At 48.2% G+C, this 25,921-nt stretch overlaps 3 protein-coding genes across 3 annotated transcripts in view; 2 read left to right on the plus strand and 1 right to left on the minus strand.

Moving 5' to 3' along the window:
- Positions 1–663: 663 nt before the first annotated feature.
- Positions 664–6,608, minus strand: Stx4 (syntaxin 4). Its single transcript, XM_010617438.3, has 11 exons — positions 6,317–6,608; positions 6,042–6,143; positions 5,829–5,928; positions 5,619–5,693; positions 4,960–5,030; positions 2,658–2,766; positions 2,507–2,583; positions 2,131–2,268; positions 1,180–1,290; positions 1,010–1,106; positions 664–927 (listed from the first exon to the last, which is right to left on the minus strand). The coding sequence occupies exons 1-10, from the start codon at positions 6,344–6,346 to the stop codon at positions 1,023–1,025; spliced, it is 897 nt and encodes a 298-aa protein (XP_010615740.1). The 5' UTR covers positions 6,347–6,608; the 3' UTR covers positions 664–927; positions 1,010–1,022.
- A 7,386-nt stretch (positions 6,609–13,994) lies between these two features.
- Positions 13,995–14,524, plus strand: LOC104857528 (programmed cell death protein 5-like; the record flags this gene model as incomplete). The annotated part of the gene is given in 1 exon segment (XM_033758720.1): positions 13,995–14,524. A coding segment is annotated over 1 exon segment (393 nt), but the record flags the coding sequence as incomplete, so codon positions are not given.
- An 11,024-nt stretch (positions 14,525–25,548) lies between these two features.
- The window catches only part of Stx1b (syntaxin 1B), a 16,458-nt gene continuing 16,085 nt past the window's right edge, over positions 25,549–25,921 (plus strand). Inside the window, exon 1 of the mRNA XM_010617437.1 lies at positions 25,549–25,572. Coding sequence (XP_010615739.1) covers positions 25,564–25,572 — 9 coding nt within the window. The 5' untranslated portion in view covers positions 25,549–25,563. The remainder of the gene's footprint in view (positions 25,573–25,921) is intronic.

A 25,921-nucleotide genomic window follows, 5' to 3' on the forward strand; every position in this document is an offset into this window, starting at 1 on the left:
GCGAAGCCCTGCCCCACTGCAAACAGGCCAACAGCCAGCTTACCCTGAAGCTTGGTGTGCTGGGTCAGAACCACATTCAGCTCCAGAAACTAGGAATTTGGCCTGGCTCTTTGAAATGTAGCATCAGCTCATACCCCAGGACCCTGCAGAAGCAGGGTGGTGCATCTCCTCTACCTGCTCTCATCCGGTAACCTCCAAGGAGCCGGGATGCTGCAGGGACAACTGCTCTAAGAGGATGCGCAGTAAAAGGCTGGCCACAGGGCCTGGCCTGCTGTCCCCTCTGCCCAGTCTCTTCTGGGGGCCACCTCCTCATTTAACATTTCAAATAAATGCCATCCCCTCTAAGACTAGGCCTTCCTATCACTGCAGCTACAGTAACTGGCCCATTACTCAGTGTCTTTCTCATGATGCCTCTTGCTCTTGGCCTCAGGAAGGCCACTGACCTCACACACAGATCCCGCTGTTTGTGGGTGTGTACTCACAGCGGTGGGACAGTGCTGGCTGGGAGCCAAGGGTTCATGTCCCCTCTCCACACCCTCATAGGATGGCAGAAAGGCAGGACTAGCCACCTGTAGTCCTGGCTGCCGTGAGCAGTCTGAACTAAGCCTAGGGATGGCTGGGAAGTCAGGGCCCAGGAGCTTTGAGGCCCTGTGCCAGCCCCACCAGAAACACATGGACGGGTGTGCAAGCCTTTTTTTTTAATTTTTTACAAAACCGTGTGTCCCAACCAAAGAGGACACAGCAGACCCTCCCTCTGGCGGCGGCCTGATGGGGAAGGCCCCCACGAATGAGCAGCTGCCAACTCCAGAAGAGCCATCAGCCCCCCGCACAGGGGCCAGTAAGAGGATAGGATCTGCCGAGGCTCTGCCTGCCCCCACAGCTGCTGGGAGCAAAGGCCAGGCCCCAGATCACTGGTGCTCCCAGTACCTGCGCAGGAAGGAGGAAGAGAGGGCTGTGAGGGCAGTGGGAGGGCAGGGAAGGCAGGGGTAGGGTAGGCGCCCCGTCTCACCAAGAACGCGACGCTATCCAACTGCTGTGGTGATGCCAATGATGACCGCCAGGATGAGGACCGTGATGGATACACAGATGGCGATCATGACTTTCTTCTGCAGGAGAGGAGGGGTCAGGGGGATCGCAGGAGTGCCAGGGGCCGGGGCCAGGGCCAGGGCGGAGGCTCACCTTTCTCGCCTTCTTCTGGTTCTCCAGGGCTAGCTTGACGTGTTCCTGCCCACGCTCCACGTAGTCCGCTGAGCTCAGGATGTTCTTCTCAATCCGGGTGATCATTTCCCCCTGCTCAGAGAGCGAGGCGGTTCAGGGAGGCCGGGGTGGCCCGCCACGGGGAAACGGGTGTGCACACCCATGCCCAGCAGCTCACACCTTTTCCACCCAGGAACTTTTGTCCCCTCACAAATCTATCTGCATTCACCCATCCTTCTAGGCCTATCTCCCAGCTGCTATGAAGCCCTCCCTGTCCCTGCCTCCTGCTGGCACTACCAGCCCTCAGTCTAGACATTCTCACGGAATGAGAGCCCTTTCCCATGACTCCAGCTGCAAAGGGCACTGGTTGAGGCACTAGAGATCAACTCTTCCAGGATGGCTAGAAGTTTACCTCAGTCCCTCACCAGGGTTAAAGAATGCTACCTGAACCCCAACCATGGGCCGATTTTAGGAAGCAGACCAACAAGTACCTTATGTTTAACAAGTACCTTATTTTTAACAAGTACCTTTTAGTCTTATTTTGGGACAGGGCCTTGCTACGTTTCCCAGGCTACCTCAAACTTGCAATCCTCCTGCCTCAGCCTCCCAAGTAGCTGGGATTATAAGCATGTACAGTCACGCTTGGCTTTTGGGAACAACTCTGACTGGAGTTCTTAGAAGCATACTGGTGGATTCTGTCAGAAGAGGAGCCAGGGTGGAGGCTATGCCTTGAGTGGGCGCAAGTTAGAGGGCCATGTGAGATGCCATGTATGCATATAGGAGTGACTCTCTGGGCAGCTGGGGATTTGGCTAAGTCGGACTCAGGGCCACCTGGGGGCATGGCCAAGGGTGAAGGAGAGTCTGAGGGAAAAGGTCAGCCCTGGGTCATAGCAGAGGGTTCCTCCTCTCTGGGGGGCTTCCTGGGGGGCCCACCTGCATCTCCACCTCAGTGGCCAGAAAAGTGAAGATCTCATGAAGCTCACGGATGCTGCGTTCCAGCTGCTGGATCTCACTATGCCGAGCTGAGATCTCATTTAGGGCCTGTCGAGTCACCTGTGTGTCCTTCAGTATCTGGGGGTGCACAAGAGTGGGGGAACAGGTCGCAGGGAAGCTAGCAACAGGCTAGAAGTTCCTGTTGGGCTTCTGGGGCAGGGCCCCCCCTCCGGCCTAGGAGCAAGGCCTGAGCATGACGGCAACTCCAGGCGCGCTTCTTATTCCCCTTTGGGGCTTCACTTTGCCCTCAACTAAAAGGCACCAGGCACAGAGAGGAGGGGGAGCCCGGGAGAGAGAGGCTGGCTTGGCCACTCACATTGGACACAAACACCTCACTCTGCCCGCTGTCCAGCATCTGCTCCAGCTCCTCATCAGAGACCATTCCAGCATTGGCTGTGAAGACAGGGGGAAGCTCAGAGCTGGCTCCACGCTGCCTGGCCCCTCCTGGAGGCTGGGACCCCACTCACTGATCTTCAGCTGCCTGCGGATGCGCTCCACATTTTTCTCCCGGTACTCAGACTGCATGGAATTGCACTTGTTGATGAGCTCCACAAACTGCTGGGACAGGACGCCATGCTAGGGATGGAGAACACAGGATGGGCACCACAGGAGGACCCTTACCCCTCTGGGCCTTGTCAAGCTCCCTCACTTCACAGGGCTCACAGGGCTCTGCCTCACCTGTTCCTGCCCATCACCACCCTGACCTTTCCTCTTCCCTCCATCTGGTGTCTCCTTATCCCTCCTGAACAAAGCCCGTGCCTACCGCAGACCTCCGAACCCACTGCCCTTGCTGTCTAGAATGCTCCGTTCCCCACACACCTTCTGAACCAGGCTTTCTCTTGCACATGCGTGTATCTCCGCAGTACTGGGGATTAAACCTAGGGCCTTCACCCTGGGTCGTCATAGTGGCTAAACTGCCTAGACTGGACTCAAATTTGGGATCCTCCCGCCTCAGCCACTCAAGTGTACAGCACCCTGGTTGGCTTATTTTCTTAATTCATTTCCTGCGGTACCAAGGACGGGACCTTGTGCGTGCTAAGTAAACACTCACCACTGAGCTGCACCCCAGCCCCTTCACTGTATTTAAATTGCAACCCTACCTTCTCCCACCATTCTGTACTTCTTTCCGCTGCTCTATTTTCCGTAATAGTCACTGTGTTCTAAAATAAGTAACTCATTTAATAATTATTAATAAATAAATATTTAATAAATGGTGATTGTCTCATCCCACTGGAATGGAAGAGCCTCAAGGATGGAGATATTTTCATTCAAAAAGGCTCTGGCATACAGTAGGCACTCAATGTACTTATGTCAAACGCCAGCCTCAACGCCTGAGGTTTGCTTGTGTGCTGTAGACCCCTGTGCTGCCCATGTGGAAGAGGGTCACTATGGCTCCCTCTGAAACATGCTCTCTAGAACATTTTGTCCACTTGATGCCTTAAACAAGCTCATTTCTTCAGACCCTTCTTCTACCCAGTATTGGTGGTTGGATGCCGGGCCTTTGCAATGAGCTAGCGCCTTTATTTTGAGAGAAGATCTTAATAAATTTCTAAGTTTCCCAGGCTGGCCTTGAAATTGTGATCCTCCTCTACCTCAGACTTCCAGAGTGCTTGGACTACAGGCATGTGCCACCACGCCCACTTTAGTGTATCTTATTTTTTTATTATTATTTTTATTAGTACATGTTTGCAGGACATAATGATTACATTCATCATGGGAAGTTAGTACATATACATAACACAACTTTTACTTCTTCTTTTCCCTTTGCTGCCCCCTTAAGAGACTTTTGGCGGGGGGGTTGAGACAGGGTCTCATTGTTGTTGAGACCAACCTGGAACTCACTGTGTAGCCCAGGCTGGTCTCGAACTCACAGCGATCCTCCTGCCTCAGCCTCCCAAGTGCTGGGATTACAGACATGCACCACCACACCAGGCTAAGAGATCTTTTTTTAGTCAGGGTCTTATTCTGTAATCCAGGCTGGCTTTGAACTCATTATGTAGCCCAGTCTGTCCTCAAACTCACAGCAATTCTCTTCTCAGTCTCCTGAGTGCTGGGACAGAGTACCTTTACAAGAGACATGTCTCCTTTTCTGGACTTAGCAGCATCCTTTCAAGAAGTCCAAACCTCTCCATCTTCAATCTGGGATGTTTGCTGAGCTCTGGGCCCACCTTCTCCAACCCCAACCTCCAAGAAGCCCAAAGTACTTCTCAGTGAGCACCCAGGGGCAGGGGGGAGGGCAAGCAGATCATTTCAAATCTCCTTACTAAGATGTTACCCAGGGAAGTTCCTCTTCAGCGTTGTCCTAGGGAAGTTCCTCTTCCTGATTTCTTGAATTCTGTCCCTAAGGCCAAGGATGTCCCTGTCATAGAGGCAGAAACCTGCCAAGACATTTCTGACTTCTCCCTCTCCTTCCCTGGGCAGAACCATTAAGCACCAAATCCTACATGAGTAATGTCTTTGTCTCCTACCTAACCAAATTCCCCATCTCATCTCTTTGAAAGCCTGTCTCCCACAGACAAGCTTAGGTCATGCCTGCAGACACAGCAGCTTCTCATTGAAAGGAGGAAAAGAAAGCAGGGTGTTACAATGCAGTGCCGAATCAGAAGACCTGGGTTCTCCACCATGAGCAAGTCCTTTCTCTTTATGGCACTCAGCTTCCTCATTTGGAAAATCATCAGGTCGCAGTTGAGGATCTCATCAAACATCTACCATTTAATTACTTAGGAAACACTTGCTGAAATTTCCCAGTTCTGGGAAAAACCAACCAACCTGGGTTTTTCTCATTCTCGTGTTGACAGAGTTATAATTTTCATCAGCCTCCTCCTTCTGAGTCTCTATGGCTGTGGAAGTGGAGAAAAAGGGGCTTGAAAAGGCTTCTGAAAACTGGGTACCAGGACACAGGGATGGGATCATATATCAGCTACAAAACAGGGAAGTTCTTGTCTCCATAAGATTTTTTAGGGAAATATAATTATAGAATGACTAAGGCTGGGGATGTAGCTCAGTGGTAATGTACGTGCTTGGTATGCACAAGGCCCTGGGTTTTATTCCCAAGCCACAATAAATAAATAAATGGATTAATGCTAAATCTCTGACAGGAGAAAATTTATTTTTCTTTGCATTACATCAGTGGGTTCTCACGAGTATTAAGAGGTCTCCTAACAGAAACCCCCATCTGTTTGCCCAACGAATGCACATTGGGCAGCAAGAATTATGTAATGTGTTTCATTGCAAATAAAGGAACATGAGAGGCAGGCTCGTGCTATGGAGAGTGCCGTGGACTGGATGCCAGGGGTCAGAAATTCTAGATACAGGCCTGCTGTGTGACCTGGATTTATTACTGGCCTTTCAGAGAACACACTCCCCAGACAAACCAGGAAAAGGGCGGGACCCTACAGAAGGATCTGTCCGAGGTCCTAGGAGCTCACCCTTCAGCTGAGCGCGGATCTCCCTCCCCAGCTGTTTTATCTCATCACGCAGGTTCTGCAGGTCCTGCTTCATGCCTACACAAACAAGACTATGACTTCCATCGAAATCACAGCCCCAGCTTCAAAGAATCCACCCTGGACACCACCTGCGCAGAACTACAACCCCCACAACCCAGCGGACTGAGCATGCGTGCGCCCGGGTTTGCTTACTCTCCTCGGGAAGGGGCGTGGCCAGGATGGTGACCTGCTGCTTCTCTAACTCCCGGACTTTACTCTCCAACTTGACCATAGTCTGCCGAATTGTCTGGACCTAAGAAGGATGACCGAGAGGGCTGAGAGAGGTATAGGCTGCTCCAGATCGCGCTGCTCCTCAGTCCTCCTGCCCCCTCCAGAAGCCGGGCCAAGACCCCAGGCCCTTCTTACCTTCTGGAAGAATTCATCGTCCGGGCTCCCCAGACGGGCCGCGCCCGGGTGCACCACCAGCGCGACTCGCTCCTTGTCCTCCTCATCCGAGCTGTTATCCCCCTGCCAGGGCCGGAGTCACTGGCACCACTTCCTTGGTGGGGCTCCCGCCTCGCAAGACCCATAGGCTTCCGGGATTTTCCTCACTGCCATCAGCTGCCCCTCCGTGCCCCAAACCCGGAGTCCTGCATTCCAGCCCATCCGCCCGCCCCCAGCCCTGCTCCCCGACTTCTCACCTGCCTCAGCTCGTGGGTTCTGTCCCGCATGGCCGCCCAAGCACTCTCTCCGCGGTGCCTGAGCCCCGAGGGCCTCACGATTCTAAATTCAGACGTGCGGGACCCCACTCACACTGACATTCCCCTCCGTCACCCTGCGGACCCCAACACCTCCACTAGCCGCCAGAGGCCCCGCCCCTTGCACCGTCCACAGTCAATGGGAAGGAGCAGACCTCGGGTCCCTCGAAGTTCCACACGTTGGAATTCCCTTTTCTGCCCCCTCCCGCTCCCGCAGCCACTGTCCCGCCCCTCCGGGATGGTTCGGGGCATGCGCAGGAGAGCACGTCTCTTCCTTGCCCGAGGGAAAGGCAGGGCCGGAAGCTGCGACGCCCCGAGCGGAAACAAAGATGCTGGGCCGCGAGAGCCCGCCCTCTTCACCGGAACCATCGCACCCCGGGACGGAAATCTGACAGTTGCCAAAGGGGTGGGACTGCGTCGTTTGGACGTAATCCGAGAGGCCGGCGTCTCACATCACCCCAGGGCGCCCCGCGTCACGTGACCGCTGGCCCCTCCTGCGGGCCGCAGAGAGTGTCACGTGCCCGGCTCTGTACCCTCCGTTCGCGAGACACCTGTCCCAGGCGTCCCCGTCACGCCGGTGTCCAAGCTACGCCTCTGCGGTGCCAGCGAGGGGGCGCAGTGCACTGACTACCCAGAGACCTACTGAGGCCGAGGATGGTGGGACCCTTGCTGAATTCGTTTTCATTGTTTTGGGGTACGGGAGCGTGGGCAGACGGATGACTTAAAATTTGAGGCTGTCAGCTTCATGGGACTTCGAAAGTCAGAAAATAATAAGATGCAAGTCTTCGGCATCAGAATTGCAGGGTTTTGTAGGCAGAGAAGTGGGAAGTGGCCTCGCCGAGGCAGAACTAGCTCCTCCCACACACTCCTGGCCCAGCCCCTGACAGGTGGGCGGCCAGCGTCCCGCGTGAGCGCCGCAGTCCAGCCGACTGCTCACCTTCGCAGCTCGGTCTGAGTGGTGTCTGCATGATGCAGTACGGATTGCTTCCCAGCCGATTATGCCGACAGCCCTTACCTTGCACCTGGGGTCTGGTCCTGAATTTAACCAAGGTCAGAACCCAGCACATAACTGACCCTCATAAAATATTTGTGAACAGTTTAGCCCTTTCATGTATTTGAGAGAAAGCCCCTGGTTCCTTGGTCTCTAGGCTTCGGGCTTTTAACTGTGCCATTTCCCTAACCCTTCCCCTCTAGACATTCACTTGACTGATATTTATTGGGTACATAGAACAGGCCAGACACTGGCCTGGGGACCGAAGACAGATTAGGAACGAACAGGTGAAAATCCCTGCCCTTGTGGAACGTAAATGAGGAGTCCCCAGGGTCACTCAGCAAGTCTCTGTATAGCCAAGACGGAATATTAGTTCTGGGTCCCAGGGCTTTTTCCTAGAGAACTCATGTGAAAGTTCAAGCCAGGGAAGAAAGTGTGTATTGAATACAGTGCGTCCTGGGTGTGGAGGTGCTGGGGGTATACGTTCCTTCCAGTCTGCCTGAGGCTCGGTGACCTATCCTGTTCCCCCTGCTTGCAGCTATGATCTACCAGCACCGGAGCCAGATGGCCAAGCCCCATATCAACTCCATGCAGCAAGTTACTAAACTGTGCCTGAGCTCCCATGGGGAGAACAGTACTACCAACCTCAAGGGTTACTGTACACATTAGATGAGATGACCTAAGTAAGTGAATAGAGCACTGTTTGCTGTGTGATAGTTCTATATACATGTGTTTGCTATTGTGTGACAGTGATGGTGATGATTGTTACTCTGAGGATTTCAGCAGCCCCAGTGTCTGTGGAGATTTCCACTCTGCTATTTGTCCAGGGTCTTCCCTCCCCTTCCATCTCCTGAGCCCCCTGGGCTCCAGGTGCCAAGTTCATGCCCTTGCCAATCCCTCAGTGTCTCTCCTGTCTCCACATGGATCTGGCAGACTGTGTATTTTGCTGATTTACTTTATCTGTCTTCACCACCACTCTCCCCACTATATTATTGACTCCAATAGTGCCAGGCCCATACCAACTAGTCAATAAATATTCATGAATGAATGAAATTATTTCTAGGTACCCATATAAGCACTCTCTAAGTATTAACTCATTTAATCCTCATAACCATTCTGTGAGATAGGTACTGTTACTGTCCTCATTTTACAGAAGAGGAAACCGTGGTACAGAGAAGTTAAGTAAGTTGCCCAAGGTTAGCCAGTGAGTAAATAATAGAGCCAGGATTTGAAGGCAGATAACGCAGGTCTAGGGTCTATACTTTTAGCCACTATGCTGTGATCGAAGGGAAATACCAGTAGGGTGGATCTCTATGTTCCACCCACTCTTGGGGACTTGCCACCATCTAGTGATTCCTGCTTCAGATTGGGGGCGGGCTTCATGCCTGACTGAACCCTCTTCTTCCCTGTCACAGGGTCTCTCCCACACTTGCCGGCTTGGGACTGACTGCTAGCAGGTTGTTGTTGCTCTTCCTTGTCCGTTTGCTTTATCCCCAGAAGCCATCGCTGTCCACACGTATGTCATGTGAGGGCCTACATTCATTGTATGAAATCTCTGAGGCCTTTTCTGGGGCAAGCCTCCCTGACTGTGGAGACAGCACCTGTGTGGTCCTCATTTTTGAGCATGTTTTTTTGCTTTGGTTTGATTTGGTTTAGTTTGGGCTTTTGTTGTTGTTGTTGTTGTTTTGCAGTACCAGGGATCAGTCTCAGGACCTTGTACTTGTGAAGCAGGCGCAGTGCCACTGAGCTAAATCCCTAGCCCTTGGTTTTGGCTTTTTGAGACCGTGTCTTGCTCTGTAATTCAAGGTAGCCATGAACTCAATATGTAGCCCAGGCTAACCTCAAACTCTTGGTGATCCTCCTGCCTCAGCCTCCTGAGAGCTGGGATTACAGGCATGCTCCACCACGCCCAACTCATGAGCATGTCTGAGCCCTGAATTTGACCACTCCCTAGAGTTCTGAGACTTTCCCCTCTTCAAACTGCACACACACACACACACACACACACACACTTTTTTTTTTTAAATCCTAGTACTGGGGATTGAACTCAGGGGCTTCCCACTCAGCTATATGCCACCCCTTTTTATTTTTTCCCCTTTTATTTTTTATTTTGAGACAAGGTCTCCCTAGACTGGGCTTGAACTTGCAACCCTCCTTCAGCCTCCCAGAGTACTGGGATTACAGACCTATGCCACCATGCTTGCCTTCTACACACAGTCTTATAGCTGACATCTCTATGGTGGCCTCCAAATCTGTGTCTCCATACCAGACTTTCTCCTGAGCTCAGACCTCCAAATCTGTTGGCTTCCTACAGGTCATATAAGCACCTTGAGCTCACCATATACCTAACAGAAACCACCACATTTTCCCAGAAAACCTCCTACACTAGCTTTTCCTCCTCCTGTGCTTCTTTCCCATGTGGGTGACACTGGGTCACTCATGCCATTTATTTTGACTTGCCTAGCATGTGCGAGACTTTGGGTTCAATCCCACCCTGCACCAAGAAAAATAAAGATAATAGACATGAAATTGTCAGGATAAATACCAAAATAAGGGGAAAATCTGTTATAACTTGGAGTGAGAAAGGCTATAAAAGAAAAGATTGATACATTTGTCTCAACTAGACAGTGGTGCATGCTTGTAATCTCAACAGCCTGGGAAGCTGAGGCAGAAGGATCAAAAGTCAGAGCCCAGTTTGAACAACTTAGTGATTTAGCAAAACCCTGTCACAGAATTCAAAAAATGTAAAAAGGACTGGGGATATAGCACATTGGGAAGACCTGAGTTCAATCTCCAGTACCCCACCCCCAAGTACATTTATCTGTAAAAAATGTTGTATAGTCAAAACATCATAAGCAGAATCAAAAGATAAACTACAAAAGCTATTTTCAATTCTTATCATATACAAATAGCTAATCTCCCTACCAGTTAAAGATTTTCCATATACTGATAAGAAAGACCAACAGTATATAGGCAGAGAACATGATGGGTCTGGCATGGTGGCTAACACCTTTAATTCCGGCACTCACTCTGGGTGGCTGAGGCAAGAAGATCATAAGTTTGAGCTCAGCCTGAGCAATTTACTGACTTAGCAAGATCAAGATGAAAAACTCAAAAATTAAAAAAGGCAGCCAGGCGTGGTGGCGCACGCCTGTAATCCCAGCACTTGGGAGGCTGAGGCAGGAGGATCTCTGTGAGTTCAAGACCAGCCTGGGCTACATAGTGAGTTCCAGGTCATTCTCAACTACATAGAGACCCTGTCTCAAAAAAACAAAACAAAAAATTAAAAAAGGGCCGGGAGGAGGAGATGGGCTGGGGATGCAGCTCAGCATGAACACCCTGGGTTCAATCCTCACGCCTCACGCCTGTAATCCCAGCACTTGGGAGGCTGAGGCAGGAGGATCTCTGTGAGTTCAAGACCAGCCTGGGCTACATAGTGAGTTCCAGGTCATTCTCAACTACATAGAGACCCTGTCTCAAAAAAACAAAACAAAAAATTAAAAAAGGGCCGGGAGGAGGAGATGGGCTGGGGATGCAGCTCAGCATGAACACCCTGGGTTCAATCCCCAGTACTACAAAACAAACAAAAAACATAAACCATAAGGCCTTAAACATATAGGCAGATGTCTGATATCATTTATCATGATAAAAATTTAAACTAAGATACTACTAAACTGTTTATTTTTCAGTACTGGGAATCAAACTCAGGACCTGAGCTTGCCAGTCTTAAACTACTATTTTTTATTTATTGTATTAGTGTAAGTCTGTAAGTTTGAGGACTCTTTTTGGGCAAGACTGTGGGAAGCAGGTACTTTCACACATTGTTGGTGGAATAGTAAAATGGTACAACACAGCAGATCATACATATATACTTGAACCAACGGTTCCAATCCTGAAAACCCAGAAGAGCTTCCTGTTGTATTAGTTAGTTACTGCTGCATAAGAAATCACCCCCAGAAATTTGGAGTGAATAACTGGACTAAAACTACCATTTATTGTTTTTCCAGATTCTAAGGACAGCTTCATTGTTTTCCTGCTGATCTGGCCTTGATTATGCAAGTGGCTTTAGTCAGCTGATGCCTCTGCTGGGGCTGGATGACCCACCATGTGCTCAGAAACACTCATGTGTGGGATCTTGGCTAAGCTGACGACGGTAGTTGAGCCACTCCGTCCATGTGATCTTTTATCCTGGTTTATTCATAGCACAGTGACCTCAGGGTTCCCAGAGGGTGAAAGAGGAAGCTGCCATACCTCTTGAGACCCTGCTCTGAGTCTGCACGTAACTTCTAACATACTGTATTCAAAGAAAGACACAAATCTATACCAACTGCAAGGGGTGGGGAAATAGAATTTTAACTCACTACATCTATTTGTGTTTTTGTTTGTTTGGTTGGTTTTTGAGACAGGGTCTCCCTATGTAGTTCAGGATGGCTTTGAACTTACTCTGACCCAGGCTGGCTTCAAACTCATGGTGATCCTTGTCTCAGCCTCCTGAATGCAAGGATTACAGGTGTGGCCACCATGCCCAGGTTGGATATAGTGATGCATGTCTGTAATCCTAGCTACTCAGGAGACTGAGGCAGGAGGATCACAGCCTGGCTTGGACAATTTAGCAAATGTTGTCTCAAAATAAAATAAATAAGGGCCAGGGATTTAACTCAGTGGTTCCACTGCCTTCCTCACAAGTGCAAGGACCTGAGTTCAATCCCTGGTACCAAAATAATTAAATAAATAAAATAAAATAAAAAAGAGATGTAACTCAGTGTTCCCTGGGTTGAATCCCCCAGTGCCCCTCCCCCCAAAAAAGAATTAGAAACCTCATTAGGTATAGGGCTGGGTGTGACAGCTCATGCTAGGTATGAACATGAAACGTGCTAGTTAAAAATGAAGATACAGAATCAGTGTATCAGATCTAGTGTTGCAAAGGAGAAAAGCTGTACGTTCAATGCAGGGGAGCAGGTCAGGCTGGGTGGCAGGCACTCTCAGGACGGCAAGTTCTCTCTTCTTGTTGTGGGGCTGCCCTGTCCTATCGCCAAGACTAGAAGATGCATTCTGCCGTGAATGTGCAAAGAAGATGATGAAGACTCCTGAGCATTGTATTAGGTGAGAAGCAACCTGGTTGGAACATAAAGTAGGAGGCCAGAACACACCCCTAAAGATAGGGCACTTTTGCATATTATTCTTAAGGCAATTGCCAAGAAGCTGTTACTAAAAAAGTTCTCTGCCTTCCTGCTGTTTGCTGGAAAGCATGACACATTTACACAGGCCTTCCTCCTTCTCTACCAGGAGGGGCAAATGGCGGGAAGAGCCTGCAGCTGGACTGCCTTGCACCCCAGTAATTGCTGCATGGTGCCCTAGCCATCCTTGTGTCCCCAGATGCCTTGAGGATAGACTTGGGTTTTTTTGTTGTTTTTTTGGTTTTTGTTTTGGTACCGGGGATTGAACTTGGGTCCTTGTGCTTGCAAGGCAGGCCACTGAACCGCTGAGCTAAATCCCCGGCCGGAGGATAGACTTACCAAGAACTGAGCTACATAGAATACAATTCAGTTTTGCTTTAATTAATAGATCTTTTTTGAACCAGTTTCAGGTTTACAGAAAAACTGACCTGAAGGCATAGAGTCCTCATGTGATACCTCACCCAGCTTCTCCTATTATTAACGTCTTGCATTAGTGTACTATATTTGTTACAGTTGATCAATCAGAAGCAATACATTACTATTGGCTAAAGTCCATAGTTTATATTAGGCTTCATTCTTTGTGTTGTACATTTTGTGGGTTTTGACAAATTATAATGACTTGTATCCAACATAGTGTCACACAGAATATTTTTACTAACCTAAAAATCCTACGTGCTCCATTCATTCATTCCCTCCCCAACCCCTGGAGATCCTGACTCCATAGTTTTGCCCTCTCCAGAATGTCATATACTTGAAATCACCCAGTATGTGGTCTTTTCAGATTGGCCTTCACAGGACAATATATATTAACTTTCCTCCATGTTCTTTCATGGCTCCAGGGATCTTTGCAGTGCTGATTAGTATTCCATTACCTGGATGTATCACAGATTATGCATTCACCTATGGAAAAACATTTTGGTTGCTTCCAAGTTTGGACAATTATTTTAAAAATTGCTATAAACTTTTAAAAAGAAGGGCCGGGGATTTAGCTCAGTGGTTCTGCTGCCTGCCTCACAAGCACAAGGACGCAAGTTCAATCCCCGGTACCAAAACAAAAAACAACAACAAAAAACTTTTAAAAAGAGAAAAAAGGTACATGTATGTTTGCTTATATCCTCATGAAATCTTGAAGTTATGTAAGAAACTAATATAACTTCCCTAGGGGTGGTTTGTGGGAACAAAATGGTTAGTACAGTTGTTACAGTGAGAATTTTATGGCATAACTCTTATATTATTTCACTGTTTGAGCCACATGAAAATACTACCTTATTAAAGAAAGAGCCTGGTGTGATGCTGTGTCCTCATAATCCTAGCTCCTTGGGAGGCGGAGGCAAGAGGATTGTGAGTATAATGCCAGCTTAACAACTTAGCAAGACCCCATTGGGGAAAAAAAAGTAAAGTAAAGAAAGAGGTGGGGGTTGCGTGAGATCATTCTGGGTGGGCCTGACTGTGGCTACCGCTGCTACCCCGCGACAGTCAGGCCACAGCGGATGAGCAGCTGGAGGCGCTGGAGGCGCTGAGGAAGCAGAGGCTGGCCGAGCTGCAGGTGAAGCACGGGGATCCTAACGATGCAGCACAACAAAAAGCAAAGCACAGAGAAGCAGAAATGAGAAACAGTGTCTTAGCCCAAGTTCTGGATCAATCAGCCGGGGCCAGGTTAAGTAACTCAGCACTCCTAAAGCCTGAAAGAATGAAAGCAGTAGAGAATTACCTTATACAGATGGCACAGTATGGACAGCTAAGTGGGAAGGTTTAATAGAAATTCCTTGAAAAGTAAGCCGGTAAACAAAAGAAAACAGTTAAATTCAGCAGAAGAAAAATAGACTCTGATGAAGATGATTACTGAACTAAAAATATTTAGAGACTGACAATAGAACAGTTCTAGGACAGAAATTAAAATCTGTTTAAATGTTTACTTTGTTTTGTCTATATGCCTTTAAAGAAATATACAGGGGCTGGAGATTTGGCTCAGTGGTGCCCACGCCTGCCTCATAAGCACAAGAACTGGAGTTCAATCCCCTGTACCAAATAAATAAATAAATAAATAAACTTGTTATACAAAATAAAGTTGTTTTAGTGTCACTGCCAAATGACAAAAAGAGTGGGGGAGATCCTAGAGAAAGAATGGTAAAGAGAGCCTAGGGATGTAGTTCAGTGGCAAAGGCAGATGAGACATGGGTTTGATTCCTATCACTGCCACCAAGACAAAAGTGAAGTGGTGCTCAGTAATTTTAAGCCAAGGAATATGTTTCATTCAGTTTGACTGCTCCTTTAACAAAATACCATATACTGGACAGCATATACTACAGATAGTATTTCAAACAACTGTAGAGACTGAAGTCCAAGATCTAGATCAAGGTGCCAGCAGATTCATTTCCTGGGGAGGTCTCACTTCCTGGTGTGCAGATGCTACCTTCTTGTTGTGTCTTCACAGTTGGACAGGAAGCTCTGATGCCTCTTTCTTATAAGGACAGTAATATAGGCACTCCACCTTCGCATCTAAACCTAATTCCCTCCCAAAGGCTGGAGCTCCTAATACCCTCACAATGGAAATTAGTGTCAACATATAGATGGGGGGGGTTCAAGCATTCCGTCCATGACAATGTCATTGTCAGATCTTCCTTTCACAAAGCTTCTGCTAGTGGCCACACGCTGGGTTGTCAGATGACTGGTGGCGTGTGCTACATGGAGCAGCGTGCTGGAGGGCCTCCATTCATGACCCACGCATCACACCTCTGAATAGGTGTTAGTTACAACTGTCTGACAGACAGATGGAGGTACAGTGCTGTGAGGCAGGGACACCTTTTGCTGCTTTGTAGAAAAGTGTACCTAAGGGGGGTTGGGGGGTTAGCTCAGGGGAACTGTGCCTGCTTCACAAGCGCAAGGTTCTGAGTTCAATCCTAGGTACAAAAAAAAAAAAAAAAAAAAAAAGTGTACCTAAGGGCTGGCAGTAGCTCCAGCTCTGTGAAGGCTGGGAGATCAGTGAGGAATCACCCCAGGTCAAAAATAACTAGGCTTATATGGATGCCTGGAGATGGAGATGGAACATTTGCAGAGGAAATGGGATACAGAAGCTGACGTGGAGGCACACAACTGTGATCCCAGCACTTTGGAAAGCTGAGGTAGGAGGATCACACAAGTTTGAGCCCAGCTTGGGCAACTCACCAACTTAGTAAGACCCTGTCTCAAAATAAAAATAGAAAGGGGGCTGAGGATGTAGCTTAGTGCAAGGGTTCTGGGTTCAATCCTTAGAGAAGGGGCGTAGAATCAAGAGATGGAATCTATCAGACAGGGATGCAACTGGAAGGTGTGGTGAGGAGTAGGCAGGTCCTGGGGAACTCCCAGGTCTCTGGCTCAGACTACATATGGAGTTAAATTCACTAAAGTTAGAAAGATTTTAAAATAAGTTTCCTTGATAAGCCATAGCAACAAACTGTCAGGAAATGTAAAAGAAAAAAACAATTATGAATGTATAGTGCCTAGAATAAATCTAGAAGGACTGGGTTTTATATTATGCTGCCTCAGTCCCTTATGCAGCTGGAACTGTGTGACAATGTACCCGGCTTAAATTTTTTTCAACTTTTTTTTTTTTTTTGGTACAGGGGATCGAACTTGGGTCCTTGCACTTGCAAGGCAGGTTGCAGAACACCGAGCTAAATCCCCGGCCCTTTTCAACTTTATTGAAAAACTTTGAGGAAAGTTCTAAATCAATTGATACACTCTGTCTGCAGATGGGTAGGAAAACTCAGGGTGGTAAGGTCGCCAGTTCCCTGCCTATGCCGACAGCAGCAGTGCCCCATCCAACCTGCTGCATGATGTTGGCTCTGGCTGTGGTGGACAGTAGGGTTGAGTGGGCCCGCAGGGAGGCAGGAACCAGCTCACCAGCTTATTTTGATTTTGGGATTTCTGTCTGGATTGGATGACAGCCTATGCATTGAGCAAATTACTCTTTGTATTTTAATTTCGTCATCTGTAAGTGGAGATAATCATTACAGTAGGCTCAGATAGTTATTGTGATGATGACATGGGTTTTCACCAATAAAATACTTAAAACAGAGCTTGACGTATAAAATTAGCTATTATCAGCCAGGCATGGTGGCACACAACTATAATCTTAGTTGAGAAGCTGAGGCAGGAAGACTGCAAGTTTTGCCACTGAGGGCAAACTGAGCAATTTAGCAAGACCCTGTCTAAAAATTAAAGAAAAAGGTCAGAGAATGTAAGCTCAATGGTTGAAAAAATTACTTGTCATTAATGCTATTCACATTATTAATATTATAGTCACTTTACAGGTTCTTGATGATTAGACAAGGCAGTGTGAATAGTGAGGGGGGAATGTTCCCTGGGCTTAATGAGATCAGACCCGAATCTGGATGAACAGGAAGGGGTACACACCAAAATAACAGTACACCTTGAATCCTCCCTCCATGTCTGAGCAGTGGGTTTTAGGGTCACCCTACAGATTTGGAAACTAGGTCACCAGCTCTATGAGGACAACAGTTATGTGTGCTTTGTACACATCTCGAGCACCAAACCATGGTCCTAGCATACGTAGCGTAGCGCCTCGAGAAACACTGGCTAATGGAGAGGCTTTCGCTTGTTTGTTCTTGGAAACAGCAGGTACAGTGGGTCCTGTGCCATGGAAGAAGCAGAGATTAACTAACTGGGTCTTTGAGCATGAGAAGCTGAGTTTAAATTTCAGCACTAGGAGCAGCGAGTCTTCCTTAACAGGTACTCTGGGAAGCAAGACAACCAACTACAAAAATAAACAAACCTCTGTTGTATTAAACTGTGGATATTTGGGAGATGTTCATTACAGTGAGGGCAAAAACTGTCCCTCAGTGTAAAAATGGGCAATTATGGGTTAACTGTGTAACCATGCTTGCTCAGAAAGATATATTGTAAGGACCCAAGTTGGTCCCTGGTACAGAAAAAAGAAAAGAAAAGAGAGATATATTGTAACTATAGTCACTACTGTAATGCAAACTCACTAAAGCAAGGGGATTTCAGAGAGCCCTGCCAAACCTGCTCCCGCTTCATTGCCCCTTTGCTCATGTAATTATATTTACATTGATAGCTATTGCCCCAGTGATTACGGTTGCTGTTTCTCCTCCCATAGAAACATAAAGGTATAAAAATGAGAGTAAACTTCTGTTCGATGTTTTCAAGGTGATTTGAATCCCGTGAAACCACTAGCAATAAAGCTAATTTTTAGCTCCGACTCAGTGTGATCAGTTGTCTGTCCAGAGACCCCCCAGGTGGTCATGCTTCATTTGGCAAGCCAGCCAGGAGGTTTTGGGGTTCGGGACAGTCACCCATGGCTGAGTGCCTCCCCCAAGGCGCAGCAGGGAGCTCCACTGGCTGGACAGCAAGCCCCTGCTGAGCACGCCCACACCAGCACAGTGTTTTTTGTCATGTGGGAGTCTCCCTGTGTGACTGGCCAAGGCACTCCAGCTTGCTGCCTGAGGAGGGCTCACACAGAGAGGACCAAATGGTATTTGGCATCCGTGTGAATCAGTCAGGTTGAGGGCCCCCACTTTGAGAAGGAGATCCAAGAAGGAATCTCCAAAACAGGATTGATCACCCTCTGTGTTCCCAGAGTAACTGCCAGGGTGCCCTGAAACTGGAGCACTTTAGGCTACCAGAAGGCAGGTTTGGCTGCTGCTGTTGGCAGTTGGGAGTTTTTGGTTGAATCCGTGAGTGCCTGTGTGTGAATGAGATGGACATCACATTCTTGACTCTGGTCAGGTGCACAGTGCAGAGTCCTGAACCAAGGTTCCAGGGCTACCTCATATGGGTTAGGGCAGCACTATGGTGATGGCCAGGATAGCTGGGCTGCCAGTGCTAAGAGGAGCCTGAAATATCTCTGCAAGGAGACTGGACGGTGACAGAGGAAGCAACCGATGTCTTGTTTGTCATTCATTTCTGTGTGAGGAAATTCTATGGGTGGGAACCACAGTAAAAACACCTTAAGAAGGGATTTACTGGAGATAATGATCAGAAACTTACTCCAGGGAAACTCAAGAAGACCCTTTATGAGATAGAATGGCCATCCTTGCAGGTTGGATGGCCCCCATAAGATTAATTAAAAGAAAACTTAATCCAAGAAATGTGACAGGTTATCACATTATGATAAAAAAAAAAAACAGACACCCAGATTAGTTCTCTTATATGGACTCAACTAGTTCTTTGTCCACCCCCTTGGCTGAGGGAACCCGTTTCCTGAGTTCTGGTCACCACAACAGCCCTTCCAAATAGACAAAGACCTGCCAAAATTCCATCTGTTTTTGAGGGTGGTTCAGATGATTCGGCCTTAGATGTATTGAGCCTCCTGCTTCTGGACCAACTTCCCCTCTAAGGGCAACAGATACCAGCCCCAGCTCGAGGACCCTCAGCACCTCCAGAGCCAGGCCCTTCAGTTCCAGGAGGCCCCATGCCAGGTGCAGCCTTAGAGTCTCCCTCTTTGTTTTCTGGAGTAAGATTGGGTGGGGAGTAACAGGGATCAAACTCAGGACCTTGAGCTTGCGAGGCAGGCAGCAGAACCACTGAGCTAAATACCCGGCTCTCCCTCTCTGTTTTGACTCCACTGCATATTCATTCTGACCTCGGGTTTGGCCCCAAATTCCCAGTGCCTACTGTGCCCCCTGCTTCTTCCACAAGGCCTTAATAGACTGAAACTCCCCAGACCTAATTGATACGGGAACAAACCACTTGGTTGTGATATTCCCCACTGGGCCTCAGCCACAAGACAGCTGATGTCAAGGGGGCTACAGGACAAACTAAGGCACAAACCTTTTGCCAGCTGAGTATTTATAAAATAGGGGCCATGAGGTGGTCCATCAGTTCCTGTACATGCCTGACTGTCCAGTTCTCCTCTTAGGGAGGGATTTGTTGGCCAAGTTAAGGGCCAAAAGTGATTTTATGGACAGAAAAATGCACTTTGAACTGTCACCTCTGCAGCTGATCCTGGCCCTGTCTTCCAAAAAAAAACCAACAAAAAACCAAAAAAACAAAACAAAACAAAACAAAAAAACCCACAGGCTCCATGACTGGCCAATTCAGATGACCCCTAAAATTGGCCCCAGATTTGAACAAAAGACAATTGTGAGAGTTCTTCAGAACGTCAGGCTTTTATAGTATATGGATTCCTAACTACACCATCCTAACTAAACCCCCTTATAAAGCCACAAAGGGGGGAGAAAAAAAAGAGTCCCTCAGAAAGCTCCAGCGGCGCTCACTTCAGCAGAACATATATTAGAAAGCTCCAGCATTTGGCCTCTCTGCCTAAACAAGTCTTTCACCCTAAACCCTCAAATCAGGGTAGAAGTCTCTCACATCCTAAATCCAGCTACCCTCCTTCCGCAGCCAGCAGGGCCCATCCATGATCGTGAGGAGGCCAGAGAACAGGTTTACTGCAGCCGGCCAAATCTGCGAGGCCACCCTCTTCAATGGCCTGAACTGGAGTACTCTGTGGACAGAAGTAGCCACACAGATGAGACTGGGAAACGGAGGGCTGGCTGTGCAGTTGTGACTCTAGAAGGGGTTGTAGAGTCCTGACCACTACCCCAAGGGACTTCAGCTCAGAGGGCTGAGCTCATTGCCCTAATTCATGCAATAGAGTTAGGAAAAGGAAAGAGACTAAATGTCTGCCTGGGCTCAGGAACACATTTCTAACTCTACATGTACACGGGGCCCTCTACTAAGAAAGAAAGTTACTTACAGCAGAAAAAAAAAAAAATACCCATAGTACATACCCCATCTCCTAAAAGTAGTCTGGGCTTCTACGGAGTTTGCAGTAATCCACTACTGAAGGCATCAGAAACAAAGGTCCAAGGAAGAGCTAGACAGTGACAGGGCAGGAGGTCAAGAGGCCAAAGACACAAGTTTATGGCCAGATGCCATTGCTTCTTCCCTTGGTATCCTAGGGACAAAAATAAGAAACCAGAGCACACATCAGAGGAGATCCAATGGATATCTCAAGAGGGGGATATTAAGAAAAAAGACAGCTGGGGCTGGTTTCCAGATGACTAAACTGTGATACCTTCCCACGTGGGGCCTGGATTAATATAAGCTACACATAAGGCCACCCATCTAGGAAAAAAACATTAGAGCTGGGGATTTAGTTCAGTGGTCCTGCCACCTGCCTCGAAAGGGCAAGGTCCCCAGTTCAATCCCTAGTACCAACGACAACAAAATTAGAGGTTCTGCTCGGCCGACTGATGGCCCTGACCAAACTGTCCAGTGGTGCATGACTTATGCTCAACACAACCCAATGACAACTTCAGGCATCCCAATAGGGGTCAAAAGGATAGGGACAGTGCCTTTTAAAAAATTTGGTTACCTCTTGGTTATGGGTCTATATTTACTCCAACTGGGTAGAGGCTTTCTTTCCCTTGTCAGACAGAAAAAGCCCAAGAAGTGACATGGAAATTGCTACAAAACATCATCTCCCACTACGGGCTTTCGCTGAACATAGGATCAGACAACAGTCCTGCTTTTGCAGCAGCAGTGGTCCAAGGGGTGGCAAAGGCACTGGGGAGTAATTGGAATTTATATGCAGCCTGTTGGCCTCTAGGGAAAAGCAGAGAGGATAACTAAAACCCTAAAATCAGGGTTAGAAAAATTTTGCCAAGAGGCTGGGCTCACTTGGGTCCAGGCCTCAGCCACTGTACTTTTCCTCACATACTGCACTCCCCACATGAGAACAGGCTATTCACCCTATCCGCGTGTGTTTACCAGGCCACCCCGTCTTGAGAGAACTAGCACAGAGTACAGGGACATTAGAAGAAGCTATTTTTGAAAGACAACTGATTGAACCAGGAAAGGTCTTCCAAAAGATAGCCTCTTGGGCCTTAGAAAGGACTCCTGTAAGCATTTCTAGTCCACTCTAGCCCTTCTCTTCAGGAGATTGTTTGGACAAAGGACTAGAGACAAGACAGCCTTAAGCCCAAATGGAAGGGTCCACTAACAGTCATTTTGACCATCCCCACAGCAGTCCAAGAAGGACTCCCCACATGGATCCACCAGAGTTAAAAAAGGCTGTGACACCAGAGTGGAGGTGTTCCAGAGACCCTCATCATGACACCAAGATCATCTTGACTTGGAAGGGAACCACGGAAAAGCCAGCAGAGGACATCAGCCCTGCTCTAGTCACTGTGGCGGGATGACTACGCATGGCAGAAGCCTGAGGACACTGTTAAGGGCCTGACTACATACCTATGTTCCTACCTGTGATAAACTGTCATCCCTTGCTTTTAACTATATTAGAATTTCTTTCCCTGCTTTCTGTCATAAACTTTGCTGAGACTACCCCAGCTGACTGGAATTGGAACAAAAAATGTCAGAGAGTCCTCACCTTTTTGTGGGTAGGATGTTTTACTGGTATTAGTTGCTTTTATTAGGAGGTTTCATCTCCTCCACTCCAGGCACTCAAGGGAGTAATTCCCACAGGGGCAACTAACAACTGTGACCCCTGCCTACATGTCACTAGGACAGGAACTTCTGTTACGACTGTTTTGTTTTTCCATACTTACTACGTTTATAAAAGAAAAGTCATAGGCTGGGGATTTAGCTCAGTGGTTCTGCTGCCTGTTTCACAAGCACAAGGTTCCGAGCTCGATCCCCGAATTCCTAGTACCAAAAATACATAAATAAATAAAAACAAGCTGGGTGTGGTGGTGCATGCCTGTAATCCCAGCACTATGGAGGCTGAGGCAGGAGGATCGCTGTGAGTTCAAGACCAGCCCGGGCTACATAGTGAGTTCCAGGTAAGTCTCAATTACATAGTGAGACCCTGTCTCAAAAAAACAAACAAACAAAAAAGAGTTCATAAAGAAAGATTTTGATGATGAGAGTCAATACAGAAAGTGAGGCCCTTCATTCAGAACCTCAAGGGGTTGGGGGATGAAGGTGAAACTGTCTCCCTGTGTAAAAATGGGCAAGGATGAGTTAACCATATAACTATGCTTGCTGAGGAAGATACACTGTAACTAGTCACTACTGTAATGCAAACGCACTGGAGCAAGGCAATCTCAGAGAACCCTGCCAAACCTCCTGCTCCCCCTTCATTGCCCCTTTGCTTATATAATTATGTTTGGATTGATAGTTATTTCCCCAGTGGTTACTGTGCTTGCTGTTTCCCCTCCCATAGAAACATAAAGGTATAAAATTGAGAATAAACTTGTGTTTGACACTTTTGAGGTGATTTGAATTACTTGAAGCTGCCGGCAACAAAACTGATTTTTGCTCTTACTTGTGTGGTCAGGGGGTCTGTCTGGAGACCCCAAAATGGTCACTCTTCAACATAGCATAAGCCAGCCTAGCCTACCTAATATACTGTAAATATAACTGAAAGCAAGAATTGTGAGAGGTAATTCCTAAAAGCCCAGATTCCAGGCTAAATCTACTGAATCAGAATTTGTGGGAAAGAGGCCCAATAATTTGTATATTTAAACAGCCTTTCCTCCATCTTCAGGAGTGAAGAAAACTCCAGCAGCTCAACTTTGAAAGACATGAAAGGAAAAAAAAAAAGGGTCTGGGATTTAGCTCAGCAGTTCTACCACCTTCCTTGCGAGTGCAAGGTCCTGAGTTCAATCCCCAGTACCAAAAAAAAAAAAAAAAAAAAAAAAAGAGAGAGACATGAAAGGGAAGAGGGTCCTAGAGGACAGGAACAACAGGAAGAAAGGCATGAAGGTGGGAAAATGCAAGGAATGCCCGGCAGGGTGGGCATGCTGGTAATCCCAGCACTCAGGAGGCTGAGGCAGGAGGATCACTGCAAGTTTGAGGCCAGCCTGGAATACAAAGCAAGATCCTGTCTCAAAAAATAAAATAAAATAAAAGTGTAGAGAATGATTTGGGGCTGGAATCACAGGGTGCATGAGAAACAGTGGCCCATGTTAAAGCAGAAAGCCATGTTAGGAAGTCTGGGCTTTGTCTATCCAGACTGCTTCAGTGTCACTTGTGAAAGGCCACTCAGACTGGAGGAATGCATGGGAAACTGGTGCGTGATTCAGGCTCACCTTGCAAGGTTTTCTGTTAGATTTGAAGTGATCATAGATGTGATAAGCTCAAAATCATGGGGATAGAGCTTTTCCCTACCATATTCGAAGCCTTGGGTTCCATGGCCAGCACTACAAAAACAACAAACCAGTATTAAGATCACTGGATGACAGGCTGGGCATGGATGCCTGTAATCCCAGCACTTGGGAGGCTGAGGCAGGAGAATCACTGTGAGTTTGAGACCAGCCTGGGCTACATAGTGAGTTTCAGGTCAGTCTCAACTATATAGTGAGACCCTGTCTCAAAAACAAAACAAAAGATCACTGGAAGACAAAAGAAATTACCCTTGTCCCCACAACATGGATGTTTGTGTCCATCTTTAGGGCCACAGTCAGATCTGAGTTGTGCACCTTTCACTCATTCATTCACCAAATACTTACTGAGCACCTACTACGTGTCACAGTACCACTGGAGAAATGGCAATGAACAAAGCAGATGGCAGACTCTGCCTTCATAGAGCTCCCTTTCTCTTTCTTTGTTTTTTTGGTACCAGGGATCGAACTTGGGTCCTTGCCCTTGGGAGGCAGGCAGCAGCACCACCGAGCTAAATCCCTGGCCCTCTTCCTTCTTTTCATTTTTTCCTTATTTTTCTCTTGGACAGCATCTCGCTATATAGCCCAGGCTGGCCTTGAACTTGTGGTGATCCTGCCTCGGCTTCTTGAATGCTGGGACTACAGACATGTACCACAATGCCCAGCCCATGAAGTTCATTTTCATTGTCTGTATGCCCGGGTAAAGGAGTAAAGGGATATACCATTCATTCATTCATATTTTTAGCCAGCAACTACTTTGTGCAAGCAGACACCAGTCAGCCCACCCTAGTCTGGCAGGGAAGCAGGCTCAGCCTACTCCTAGTGAGGCTGTCTGCTGTCTGCCTGAACTGCTGGGCCTTGAAGGATGAAAAGTCTGTCGCAAAGCTCAACAGTATTCCAAGCAAAGCAAAGATGGAGTGAGGTGCCTGGGGTCCATGATTCCTTGCTGGAGGAGAGAACAGGCGAAGGTGGGAGTCAAATGTCAGAGCAGGCGGTCAGGGGGTCAGAGGGGGTGTTAGTAAAGGGTATTAAATTTATCCTATTTATTTTGGTGACAATGACGCTAGGAGTCAGAAAGGAAGATGGATATGAAGGAAAGGAGCTTCAAGTTGAGAGGCCAGGGAGGAAAATTTCCTGGACAGAGTGGCCTTAGGTGACGGCTTTGGATGTGGCAGTTGAGACAGCAGCTCTAGCTGTGGTTTTATAAGAATGGGTTTTTCAATCAAAAGCTGCAGACGAGAGCCTTCCTGTGAGCACCTGGCTATGTCACTTAATCATTCCAAGGTCTCTGATCTGTACCTTTCCTCAGTAACAGCAGTAGCTGCTGTGAGGTCAGAGGAGTTACAGGAGCTACCAGCGTCCTGAGTGGCACGTGGCAGGTGCTCCAAACATGGAGCAGTATTATGATGGGGGAAGAAGTCAAGGACAGCTTTCTGCCTGCACTGAGCGAGTGGACAGATCACGCAGCACTGCGGGGGAGGCCAGGCCACCACGGTGTTTGGGGTTCCCCACCAGGGGCCTGGCTTGTTCACCACAGGTATGGATCTGCTTGTGTCTCTGAGGGCATGCCTTGTCTCTGTGTCCTTGCCGTCCAGCTCAGACACAGTAGGGGCTTTCTTCTCTTTTGGGGGCCTTTCTCCGAGGGGAGGGATCTGGGTTGCAGGGACAGATGTGGATGCTGCAGGCATGAAGGTGCAGAAAGGTACATGTAGAGAAAGAAAGTGGAGACCCTGGGAGAGCACAGGGGCATTGCGGTTGATGGGTTCTAGAAGAAAGGAGCAGCCTGGAAAGAGGCTGGGAGACAACAGACAGAGTTTGGGGGCAGCAGGAGGCAGGGAGCCAAGAAGGGGAGGGTTTGAAGAGGACAGAGGTCATCAGTGCTGCTGACCGGTCAAAGAAGAGAAGGGCTGAGCAGAGGTTGATGAATCTGGTATGGAGCAGGTAGGTGGCCAGGTACTTAGCAAAAGCTCGGTCTGCCCATCAGGAGCTAGAGGCCCATCGCCGGGTCAAGGACAGAATGGGGAGACGGGAGGAAAAGAGAACATTAAAGGGAAGAGCGCGCAGGGCAAGTTGGACCTTCCAGGGCTCCGGATCTGCTCTCCCAAACACAATCCTTTTGCCCACTGGGGACAGAACCCAGGCCCTGGCACGGGCTAAGCAAGTGCTCCATCACTGCTCTACCTCCCTGACCCCAGGCAAATTTCATTTTTAACAGCCAGAGCCTCCTCAGGACGGCCGGCCACGAGGTCTGGGGCGGTCGTGTCACGGGCACCCTGGACCGGAGGTGGCG

The sequence above is a fragment of the Fukomys damarensis genome, unplaced genomic scaffold, assembly GCF_012274545.1.
Source record: "Fukomys damarensis isolate Sample0158 unplaced genomic scaffold, DMR_v1.0_HiC HiC_scaffold_34, whole genome shotgun sequence".
Lineage (NCBI taxonomy): Eukaryota > Metazoa > Chordata > Mammalia > Rodentia > Bathyergidae > Fukomys > Fukomys damarensis.

What these genes read in the sequence shown, in the direction of transcription:
- Stx4 (XM_010617438.3), bottom strand. Translation starts at nt 6,346, where the DNA reads ATGCGGGACAGAACCCACGAGCTGAGGCAG. An exon ending in CCGCAGGCAGCTGAAGATCA is followed by an intron (nt 2,584 to 2,657) that starts GTGAGTGGGGTC and finishes CTGTCTTCACAG; the next exon opens with CCAATGCTGGAATGGTCTCT. An exon ending in ACCAGAAGAAGGCGAGAAAG is followed by an intron (nt 1,107 to 1,179) that starts GTGAGCCTCCGC and finishes CCTCTCCTGCAG; the next exon opens with AAGAAAGTCATGATCGCCAT.